The 12,065-nt window shown below is 44.1% G+C and overlaps 1 protein-coding gene across 1 annotated transcript; it reads left to right on the forward strand.

The window, feature by feature from the left end:
* The first annotated feature begins 620 nt into the window (after positions 1-620).
* On the forward strand, positions 621-7,973 carry LOC123449737 (putative aconitate hydratase, cytoplasmic). The gene is made up of 20 exons (XM_045127056.1): positions 621-949; positions 1,065-1,172; positions 1,586-1,746; positions 2,237-2,329; positions 3,095-3,280; positions 3,365-3,526; positions 3,707-3,851; positions 3,933-4,075; positions 4,155-4,211; positions 4,301-4,380; positions 4,462-4,537; positions 4,766-4,951; positions 5,257-5,324; positions 5,405-5,523; positions 5,601-5,722; positions 6,193-6,291; positions 6,505-6,984; positions 7,095-7,193; positions 7,282-7,524; positions 7,616-7,973. The coding sequence occupies exons 1-20, from the start codon at positions 649-651 to the stop codon at positions 7,685-7,687; spliced, it is 3,000 nt and encodes a 999-aa protein (XP_044982991.1). The 5' UTR covers positions 621-648; the 3' UTR covers positions 7,688-7,973.
* The last annotated feature ends 4,092 nt before the right edge of the window (positions 7,974-12,065 follow it).

Here is a 12,065-nt window from a genome sequence, read left to right on the forward strand (position 1 = left end):
ACGCCGGCGAATCGCCCCGCCAAAGCCCGCCTTTTCCCTGCTTTCCCCGTCAGATTTTACCGCCGAGGCGCTGACCTGGTCTGTGTTCCGTGTCTGGATATTGTTTTGCCTCGGCTGCGATGTGATCCGTTGGATGCAGGCTGGGCGGTGGATGGGATGCTGCGAGGCAAACGGTGACATGCCGTTTGCATGTCACCTGATCTGGGTCGCTTATTTACCTGCTCTTAGCTATGTAGTACTAGCAGCCCCAATCAAACCCGAGACAGGTGCACGATTCCCCTCCCATTTCATTTGCGAAAAAGCACAGCCTCCGCCGAACGCTCCGCTGCCGTGTGGGCTCCCCCCCACCGCTCCCGATAGTCCCGCGATCGCTCGCACCGGCCGTTCCATTCTCGTCGTTGGCCCCGGCTCCAAGAAAGAAAGAAAGAAAGAAAAGACATCCCCCGCTGTCCGCCCTCCGCCGCGGCGGCGCCCCTCCCCACCCCACCCCACCCCACCCCACCCCCGATCCGACCCAGCCCAACCCTACCCCGCCCGCGCCTGCCAACCACGCGTCCCCCGTCCCCAAAACTCGCGGCGGGCTATATAACGCACGCCCCTCCGCACCACCCCTCTGACCATTCTCTCCCCCCGCCCCTCCGATCCGCCATGCCTCCTCTCGCCAGCTCCCTCCTCCTCTCACGCTCCGCCGCGGGGCCCGGCCACGCGCGGGCCACCGCCGCCGCCGCCGCGGCCTCGATCTCCCGGCCCGCGGCCGCCGCCGCCTCGGAGCCCGCCCCCTCCCCGCCCGCGCACGCCCCGTCCCCGCTCCACGCGGCCCGCGGCGGCCAGGGCCCGCGCGGGGCCTTCGCGTCGGGCCTCGCGGGCCGCCTCTTCGGGGGCCGCCGCGCCGCCGCGCGCTCCTCGTCCTCCGCCGCCGCCGTCTTCGAGCGCCGATTCGCCTCCGCCGGTAAGGACCACCGCCACCTCGAAAGGGATCGTCGCATCTCGTCTCGTTCTCTCTCTCTCTCTCTCTCTCTCTCTGACGGGGCATCTGCCTGTTTGCTCGTTCGTTTGTTCCGCAGCGACGAAGAACTCGTACGACGAAATCCTCACGAGCCTCGCCAAGCCGGGAGGCGGAGCGGACTTCGGCAAGTACTACAGCCTGCCCGCGCTCGCCGATCCGCGGATTGGTGAGTTGTTCCCCCAGCTTCCCCGCCATTTCTCGTCTGCTATCGTGGCGTGGTGTGCGTCTTATGCGGTCTGGCTCCTGGTCCGCGCCGTGTGTTTGGTGAATTGAAAATCTTACCAGAGGCCCTCTACAACGTTTTGGTCTCTTTCGTCTCTCTGTCACCGCTTGTTACCAGTTGGAGTGCCCTGAATTGTTTGCTTGTCCATGGCGATGCGTAATAGGCTCTGATCTGCTCCTCGTTGGATACTCTGTAATGTTGCTGAAATTTCGCTGCTCCACGTGTTCCCATGGGGCGAATTGTGAACTCTGACGGTGGAAATGGGTCTCTGGACGCGTTGTTTTCTAGTCAGTTTTTTTTGTATGTCGCTGAATTATTTGAATTGCCGATGATTTGACCCATCACTCTTTAACCAGATCGGCTACCCTACTCGATAAGGATTCTGCTCGAGTCGGCAATCAGAAATTGCGATGAGTTCCAGGTCACGGGGAAGGACGTTGAGAAGATCCTAGACTGGGAGAACAGCGCCACCAAGCAAGTCGAAATCCCGTTCAAGCCAGCCCGTGTCCTCCTCCAGGTATTGATCCTCATTCCTGCCAGCGTCTCCACCTTTTTCTTCCATGTTGTCCAGTTGCTGTGGAAAGAATATATGTGACTTGGAAGATTCGAGTCAATAGCTTTTGATGGTTGGAATATTGGAAATGGAGGTCCACTTTCCTATCCTTTCAAGAAAGTGGAGTTCCCCAATCACCATATCTTATGCCCATTATGTATGTGATGTATGATTGCCGCAGTCACCTCAGCTTTTAAAGATACATATCGTGCACCAGTAGGTAATAGGTTTCTGTATAAGATTAGCTGCATCGTCATCACATATTCTTCTTCTAGTGACAATTATGAAAGTCAACACTTCCTATTTTAATCTGGCAAGTGGTACTGTAAGCTGGGTACATTGCTTATATGATTATTCTGATACGTTTTCTGGTGAGATGTTTGATGATGTGGTTCATTGCCCTGCTTGCTGAAATGCTAAGTTTATTCACTTCACCCTTTGTATCTTTTTATAGGATTTCACTGGTGTCCCAGCTGTTGTTGATCTTGCTTGTATGAGGGATGCTATGAGCAAACTTGGCAGTGACCCGAACAAAATTAATCCGCTGGTGAGTTTATTGACCCGTGGTTGCAGTAACTATCTCCTTGTCCTTAACTTCTTGGAAATATATTTGAATTCACGTTCGGTGTACTGCACGACTTATCCTTCAGTATGCCACATTTTGATATGCGATGTTACAAAAGAATCATCTAGTGAATACGATTATGTTTTGATACAATTGATAACTATCTTACTTAACTGACCATATAAGCTGTAAGACTGCTGCATTGATTGAGAGTTTCTGTTTTCTAATATGCCTATGATGTTTTGCCACTGACACTGTTCTGGATTTCTCATAGCATCTCTTTGGGCCTTCGTTAATTATTATCACAACTAACAACCCTTCATCTTATCTTGTTTAATCAACACTAAGGTAGAATATGTATGAGTGTGATGCAATTCTGAACTGATATGCTTTATTGAACACAGATCATTAATTATTGATGTTCCTTATGATGGTGTGCGTGTGTGACTGTTTAGTCTTAAATATTGTGGGTTTGAATATCATCTAGTAATTCCAGTTAGTCAAGCGGTGGCATTTATTCCAGTTAGGGTTTGAATGGTATGTTTCCAATTTCTTAATTCTATCAACTATAATTGATTAAAGGGTTTCAAAAGATAATCCATGTCGTCTTTCCCCCTCAAAGTGGGCGCTAGCGCAGCCTGCAACTGCTCTCTTTGTCAACTGATCCCCAGAGGTAGCTTTAGCATGGCAGGTTTATGCTTGTGTCTTTGTGCTCTTGCTCATATTGCTGCATGCATATCTTTTCAGGTACCTGTAGACCTTGTTGTGGATCATTCAGTACAAGTTGATGTGGCAAGATCGGAAAATGCTGTTCAGGCAAATATGGAGCTTGAGTTCAGCCGTAACAAGGAGCGGTTTAGGTTTTTGAAATGGGGTTCCACTGCATTCAATAACATGCTTGTTGTTCCACCTGGATCTGGAATTGTTCACCAGGTATTTCAATAAAACAGCTATTTTGATCTTAAATGTTCATGCAAAGTTACTTTTGTTGGTAAACACTAACAATTCCATTTCTAGGTGAATCTTGAATATCTGGCCAGGGTTGTGTTCAACAATGGTGGAATACTCTACCCTGATAGTGTTGTCGGCACAGATTCCCACACAACTATGATAGATGGTCTTGGTGTTGCTGGATGGGGAGTTGGTGGTATAGAGGCAGAAGCTACAATGCTTGGGCAGGTGAAGTTAATATCTGTTGATAACAAGTTTTTATTTCTGATACTTGGTTGCAACTATTTATGCTTTATGTTTGGGACCTCTTGTCATAAAAAAGAGGGTGTATATGGGGTCCGGTACAGATGTTTGTTGGTATCATCCGTTTATGCCAATTGTCTGAATTGATTGTGGTCTGTTCTGCAGCCAATGAGCATGGTCTTGCCAGCAGTTGTTGGTTTCAAGTTATCAGGGAAGCTGAGGAATGGAGTTACAGCCACAGACTTGGTTCTAACAGTAACTCAAATGCTTAGGAAACATGGTGTCGTTGGGAAGTTTGTTGAATTTTATGGTACCCCTCATGCCTTTACTTTTTAATCCACACTGCTTTCTTTTATGAGCTTCTCTAATGTTACGTACTGTACACTTCCAGGGGGAGGTATGGGTGAACTATCACTTGCTGATAGGGCTACTATCGCAAACATGGCACCAGAATATGGTGCAACTATGGGTTTCTTCCCAGTTGATGCAAAGACATTGGACTACCTGAAGCTAACTGGCAGAAGCGATGAAACTGTATGTTATAGGCCATGATTGCATTTGATTTGCATCTTAACTGCACATGCATCTAGTTTTTGACAGTCACATTCTTTAGGTGGCCATGATAGAGACTTACCTGCGCGCCAATAATATGTTCGTCGACTACAAGCAGGTGATTTCATACTTGATCTGATCTGATTATAAAGGTATTTGGTATGTATTTTATTTATTTATAATGCTGTTGCTTATCCCTTGATGTAGGTTCAAGCTGAAAGAGTGTATTCATCTTATCTTGAACTTGACTTGGATGAGGTGGAACCATGTCTGTCTGGACCAAAACGGTAATGTACCCGGGGTACTCTTTCATGACTAACGAAAGATATACTGCCTCTTTCATGACTAACAAAAGATATACTCAACAGGCCTCATGATAGAGTGACATTGAAGAACATGAAGTCAGATTGGCTTTCTTGCCTGGACAACAAAGTAGGGTTCAAGGTAAGAATTCGCTCTGTATATTACGGCAATACTCTACTGTTATTTGCCATAATCTTGTTGTTCAATTATTGATAAGATGGATGTTAATCATTCTTCGACATCCTATGAAAATACTTCTATAATATTGCAGAAAATACATATGCAAATAGTCCATACCCGCAAATTTCCTGTACCCATCTTATTCTCCCCTTTCCCTTCTCTTATGCTCACTACACCGTGTCTGTTCAGGGTTTTGCTGTCCCCAAGGAATCACAAGGTAAAGTTGCTGAGTTTTCGTTCCGTGGGACGCCAGCAAAGATAAAGCATGGTGATGTTGTAATTGCGGCTATCACCAGTTGCACCAACACATCAAATCCTAATGTAATGCTGGGAGCTGCGTTGGTTGCCAAAAAGGCTTGTGACCTAGGCCTGGAGGTTCGTCTCACTGTCCTCAACTTTATGTTTTCTGGTTTATGCTTATCGTTAAATGTGAATTGCTCATTTTGCCTATAGCATATGCTATTTCAAAACATAAGGAACTCCATCATGTTGGTAATTCGTACCCTCATGTGCAAATCTTGCTGTTAAAATAAGATCAGTTATTTTCATGTTTGAAATTGTTGCACCCGTTTCTCTTATTACAAGTGTGTAAGATTTAGTGCTACTTTCTCGGCCTATGTTCAGATAATTTTTAGGTTGCCCAACCGTTGCTCTAGTTTAACACTGTTGGTATTAATTAGGTGAAACCATGGATTAAGACAAGCCTTGCGCCAGGTTCTGGTGTTGTGAAGAAGTACTTGGACAAGAGGTGCTTCTTGCTTCCCCTGATTAAAAGCTCCCTTGTATTGGGTCTCTTTTGTTAAAAAAATTCTACATTTTCCTTTGCAGTGGTCTGCAGAAGTATCTTAACCAGCTTGGCTTCAATATTGTTGGCTATGGTTGTACAACCTGCATTGGAAACTCCGGAGATCTTGATGAATCCGTAGCTGCTGCAATTACCGATAATGGTGAGATTTACATTGCTGGTTGAGAAAGGATTGAAAGTTGTGAATTATTACATTTTACTCACTTTTCCTTCTTTCAGATGTTGTCGCTGCTGCTGTGTTGTCTGGTAACAGGAATTTTGAAGGCCGTGTACATGCATTGACCCGAGCAAATTATCTCGCATCTCCCCCATTGGTTGTGGCCTATGCACTTGCTGGCACGGTAAGAGAACATGCACTTTTCCAATGTTGAAACCTATGCATATTATTTCAAACTAAACTGTGGAAATATAGAAACAGATCAAGAATATTATCTTTTATGTAATGCTCCTACTTGGACTCACAAATACAATTTGTTAGTGAGAGGAGGGCGCATACCTACTAAGTATACTAGTACACACGTCTGCCTAATTATTCTTTTGGTTCTCTTTGCTAAATTGTGGAACTGCCGGAACAAATCAATAGTGTGAACTTTTATGTAATGCTGTACTTGGATTGACCAATATATAATTCATTATTGTGAGAGCCCTGATCTAGTGAGCTAACTAGTTCAAACTTTTGCCTAATTATTCTTGTGATCTTTCTAACAATTCGTTAGTGCGAGCAAGTCCCAGTTCTACTAAGCAAACTAGTTCAAACTTCTCCATAATTATTCTGTTGATTTTCCTTGCTAAACTGTGGAATGTGCTGCAGGTTAATATTGATTTTGAGAAAGAACCAGTAGGCATCTCAAAAGATGGGAAAGAGGTTTACTTCAGGGATATTTGGCCTTCCACTGATGAGATTGCTGAGGTGAGCACAGCAACTTTGTTTTTTGTTATATTTATCTCCCATGTGCTCTTTGAGACCATAATAGATTTGGCATATTAATTCTTCTAGGTGGTTATTAATTCTTCTAGGTTGTTATTATTTCTTCTAGGTTGTTAAGTACTCTCTAGGTTGTAATTAATTCATTATTGTGAGAGCCATGATCTACTGAGCTAATTGTGCTATTAATTCTTCTAGGTTGTTAAGTCGAGCGTGCTCCCAGACATGTTCAAGGGCACATATGAGGCAATCACCAAAGGAAATCCTATGTGGAATGAGCTGCCTGTATCAGCAAGCACTCTCTACCCATGGGATCCAAAATCAACATACATCCACGAGCCTCCTTATTTCAAGGACATGACAATGACCCCTCCTGGTGCACGGCCTGTGAAGGATGCGTATTGTCTTCTCAACTTTGGTGACAGTATCACAACTGATCACATATCCCCAGCTGGAAGCATCCACCCAGAAAGCCCAGCTGCCCAATATCTAAAGGAGCGCAATGTTGAAAGGAAGGATTTCAACTCATATGGGAGTCGCCGAGGTAACGATGAGATCATGGCTAGGGGAACTTTTGCCAACATTCGTATTGTGAACAAGTTCTTGAAGGGAGAGGTTGGCCCCAAGACCATCCATGTTCCATCAGGGGAGAAGCTTGCTGTTTTTGATGCTGCTATGGTAATATATACTTGATCTTCGTAGAATCCAAATTTTGGTTTTCAGTGATGCAAAATAGAAGGCATTCAAATCTCATTGAATGCTATTCATTTTGTGTGTGTCTTCGACAGAAATACAAGAATGAAGGGCATGACACTATCATCCTGGCTGGTGCTGAGTATGGCAGTGGAAGCTCTAGGGATTGGGCTGCAAAGGGTCCAATGCTTCAGGTAACCATGCTTCTCACCTAATAGTTTCCTTGCTTACACCATGACACTGGCACTAAACCGGTGTGGTGCTTTCACTTGGTGACTGCAGGGAGTGAAGGCTGTGATATCCAAGAGCTTTGAGAGGATTCACCGGAGCAATCTCGCTGGAATGGGCATCGTCCCTCTATGCTTCAAGGCTGGAGAGGACGCAGACACTCTTGGCTTAACAGGCCATGAGCGCTACACCATTCAGCTTCCCACTGATGTGAATGAAATCAAGCCTGGCCAAGATGTTACAGTCACAACAGACAACGGAAAGTCGTTCACGTGCACACTCCGCTTTGACACCGAGGTATGGACATTCTGTCCTGAGCATTTTTTCTAGGCCAGTGTTTTACAACCAATAGTGATTTCTGATGATGAATTTGTTTACTTCTGTTCAGGTGGAGATTGCATACTACACCCATGGTGGTATCCTACCATATGTCATCAGAAAGATCGCTGCGGAGCAATAGGGTGTGTTCTCTAGATGATTCCGATGAGGCAAATTGTAATTGTTGTAAACAGTTTCTTTAGTAAGTCTCGTTTGAGGAGTACCCCCTCAAATAACATCTGAGATGTCTGCAGAGAACTCAGAAATTTTGAACGCGTAACACGCTAGAGGATCATGGCCTGGTTTTCGTTTCAAGGCACCATGTTAATAATATGCCTCACAATTGATGAGATGCTTTTGCATATTGTAACGGTCTATGAACACTTAAGTGGAATCAGCTGAAGGAATGTCCACATTGTTTTCTCGTACTAGGTTATCTTCTGGTTGTTTTTTCAACGCAGGCTTATCTTTTGGTCATTGATAACCCCAGAATGATACATCTATCTATTGTCTTACTTGTGCACACCGTGTTAGGACATCTGGTACCATGATGCGAAGGTGCACTTGTTGAATAACCCCAAAATAATATTTTGCAGTCATCTAAACAAAAGCTAACTTCAGAAGTTCACTTGAGATGCAAGAAAGGCAGATGCCATCTTATTTTCGGCCTAATGTGCTTGTGCTGCATCAGGAACTTCTGAAGACGGCAAAAGGCACCCTCAATGGCTTGTAGCGCACAAAACTATTATATGCATCTAGGCTTTAAGCCCAGCCTATCCCTACACGTGGATGAAGATGATATAATTAGGGCTGTTGTCTTTTTCTTTTTCTTTGATCTTTGGATCTTCTGGTCTTAGGACTTCCATCACCTTGTTGTTTTTCGTTACTTCCTGATATTATCAATGCATGATGATATAGCTAAGACGATGTGGTTTTAGAGCATGGTTAATAGTATAACCAGTTGTTGGCTATAAGTCATTACCATGTTATCTATAGTCCATCTTATAAGTATAATAGTATTTGATTAGAAGAGTATACTACTTTTTTATTGTAGAATCCATCTTTCATTCTTACAAAGTGCCTAAGAGCATGTACTAGAGTCGACTTTTAATAAGAACACGCTTATTTTCTCTCTCTTATTCTCTTTTCTTCAATTAAGCAAAAATGTATTATTTTATTTTTTATAGTCCACTGACTCAGCTCTGTTGTACTTGCTCTTATGTTTACTCACGAGCGGTGAGTACGCCGGTGCACATCCTTTTCATGTTGTTGTCGTGCTACTTTGTCGATGTGTTTCGTGTCATGCTATTTCATCACATTGTTCTGTCATCCACGCAGTCATTGGATCCCACACGATCCAACCACAAGTGTTCATGTCTATTTTTACTAACCTCTACCAGCGATGTTTACTCAACAAGATGTATGTTGCGCAAACCAACCCGTGGTTGTATAGTTAGAGGAACAATGGTATTTTCAGCCCACCAGAGTTCAAGTCCCGGTGGTTACATTATTTCAGAATTTTAAGATGATATGCCGGCTCAATTTATCGAATGTGTTCATAAGAATATGGTGTGCGTGTGTACATTTATAGGGATGCGTGTATACGCTTGTAAATGAATATTTGCGTCTGTATCGTGTTAAAAAAACCTATGTTACAAAAACAAATCTACCACAATACCTTTGTTACGAAAAAAATTCAGCAACAAGGCCTATGTCATAAAAAAATTCTAAAATATCTGCAACATAGCTCCTGTTGCAAAAAATTCCCACAACACAGTCTTTGTTATAAAATTTTTTGCAACAAAACATGTATTACAAAAGGGTTCTCGTAAGACAATTCATATTGTAAAGTGAGGATGATGCTCAGCCATGACATTGTGTCAGATTAGATGGCTTGGAACCCGGCATGCCGACACATAGCACGGCCCAATATATAATCTGTATGTGAACGAACATGAAAACTTAGGACGAGACGACAAGAAAAAGACGCATTACAGATCAGATTATGCTTAATTAAACTGCTTACTTGCCTTGCCCCATGCATGTTTATTTAGCACTGGTAGTACGTAGAGCAGGCATGTTCCTTAGGGCATCTCCAACAGTTTGTTGGTAAAATATGCCATGTCATCAACCAACACCTTAACATACAACTACTCCAATGGGTTGTATCTAGTTTGTCCAATAAGATGTGATGTAATAAATAAGGTGCTCTCTCATTCTACATTGGAGCTTGTGCAAGGGTGTTGGTTAATTTACATACAACCTTGCTCTCTTTCCTCATTTATTGCATGACACATCATCAAAAATCCTATGTGTCAAAATTATCAACAACTATCTTACAACCATTGGAGATGCCCTTAGTCGGTAGTACTGGTCTTATGACTCGCTCGTCAGAGCTTGTCGCAGCGCGCGGGCACAAAGACCAGCTTATACTTCTTCCGTCCTTAAATATTTGTCTTTCTAATTTTTTTTTATTACGAACTATATTCGAAAGTATATAGACATAATTTAGAATGCAAGTTCATTTATTTTGCTTTGTATGTAGTTCGTAGTTGAATTTCTGAAAGAACGAATATTTAAGAACGGAGGGAGTATATTGTCGTAAAAGATGTGTGTGTTCTGGTACTGGAAGTTGCCTATGATCGTCTGGGAGCTCTCGTCCGCTGAATTTATCACCACACATGGGTACTGTCGTCGTCTTTGATGTCCACCACGTAGTTCTCGCGTGAAAGCTCCCACTCCGCCCTCTCCAGGTGGAGGATCAGCTTGTGCATGGTGGGCGCCTCCTTCTTCGGTGAGGTGAGGAAGCACAACATCATATCGAGGTCGGTGGAGATGTTGGCGACGGGCAGCGGCACCTGCGACATGCACGCCTTCCGGAGTGACGTGAAATTTTGAAGCTTGGGCTTTTAAACACCCCTTATCCTTACTCATCAATATTGCTTTAAGATCTGTACTACCTTCGTCACGGTTTAGAAGGCACGCTTGAAAATCTCTGGGATCAAGTTAGTCATCGATTGGTTGTGAGATGTAGCAGGTGTAGATGATAATACGTCTAATCAACTGAGAAAATGCTAGTACTAATGCGTGAGCAATAAATTGGGAGGGCGCATGCATGACTAGTACTAGTACTAATTAATAAGAATAATAGCTTTCGCGCTTTAAACTTTATCTATTTTAAAAACGCACGCAAGTTTAACTGTGCTTTCTAAACCGTGACGGAGGGAGTACTAGATAACTAAGTTACCACATCAGATTTTCTCTTTTTTTGTTTCTTTCACATAAAACAACATTTTAACTTCAGACTTTGCAAAACACCTAAACATTATAACCACAATGTGGAAAAGTACTTTCAATTTTTTTGGTCCAACAAAAATATACAAAGTGAGATTTTTTGAATGAAAAATAGTTATATTTAGTATTTAGGGTGCACGGAAAAATTCAGAAGTTTTTTTCCACATTCTAGTTAGAGTGTTTTGTTGTGCTGTGAAGTTTAAAGTTCAAATGTTGTATTATGTGAGAAAAACAAAAAAGGAAAAAAAATATTTCCATGAATCGTAATGCAAAAATGGCTGGCTGGATATGTGGGTGCCCACGAGCCTATGCTCCAGAATATGTTTTCGCCTTCCGGAGGCTTGGGAACACGGGCCGTGGGAAGTTGGTGATGCTGGTGCCAGAGTCGATAATCGTCCCGCCGGAGGCGTCGAACGCCGACGCGTTGAACGGCAGCCGCGTCCTGCCGACGGTGATGCCTTTGAGCGAAATGTAGCACAGCGTGCCCAGCGCGGACCCGCGGGGCTCCGGATGAACGGCGTGGCCTGGATGGGCCCGGTGGCTTGCGCTTCGAGGTTGTCCGGCGTGTCCAGGAACATGGGGCTGGTCCTGGGCTCTACCATGGCGGTGAAGGAGTGGGAGAACCTGCCGAGCTTGAGCAGCGACGGCAACACTGACACGTTCTTCATCGTGCACACGCTCACACCATTCAGCACGGGGTGGCAAGGTTGTCAATTCGGTTATTTGTTTGTTTATTAAGACTAGAGAAAAGGCACGTGTGTTGCAACGGGTACAAATAAAAAAATGCGAACACCTTTGCCTGCTAAAACTAATTTTCCATTGTAAAAATAGAGTGGAACAAAAGTTGTTGGGGCAGAATAAAAAGGTACTCCCTCCTTTCGGTTTATAGGGCTCAAATCTGAAATCTCGTCAATCAAGGTGAATTGTGAGTGGATGACACTAGTTTTAACTATCCAATTAAATATTTCTTACATATTCAATTTTCAAGGCAATAAATATAGCATCCTTCTTGGATAGTGGATGTAGAAAACGATGTATGCATAAAAATCGCAACCATTCTCCATCCTGAATCACACACACACAAACCCTAGCGTGGGGGGAATGTCGGTTGGAGGCGCGGTCGACAACGTCGTGGTAGGGCCCAAGGCGGCTGGAGGGGGGGCGCCACGGTTACTGCTTCGTGCCGCTGCGGCTGGAGGAGGGGATGACGTGACTAGAATTGTCCG

This window comes from Hordeum vulgare, chromosome 4H (genome assembly GCF_904849725.1).
Source record: "Hordeum vulgare subsp. vulgare chromosome 4H, MorexV3_pseudomolecules_assembly, whole genome shotgun sequence".
Taxonomy (NCBI): Eukaryota; Viridiplantae; Streptophyta; class Magnoliopsida; order Poales; family Poaceae; genus Hordeum; species Hordeum vulgare.

Coding starts and splice junctions, on each gene's coding strand:
- LOC123449737 (XM_045127056.1), top strand. CDS start 649: ATGCCTCCTCTCGCCAGCTCCCTCCTCCTCTCACGCTCCGCCGCGGGG. Junction 4,076..4,154: donor CTGGCAGAAGCGATGAAACT/GTATGTTATAGG, acceptor CACATTCTTTAG/GTGGCCATGATAGAGACTTA. Junction 4,381..4,461: donor TGTCTGTCTGGACCAAAACG/GTAATGTACCCG, acceptor TATACTCAACAG/GCCTCATGATAGAGTGACAT.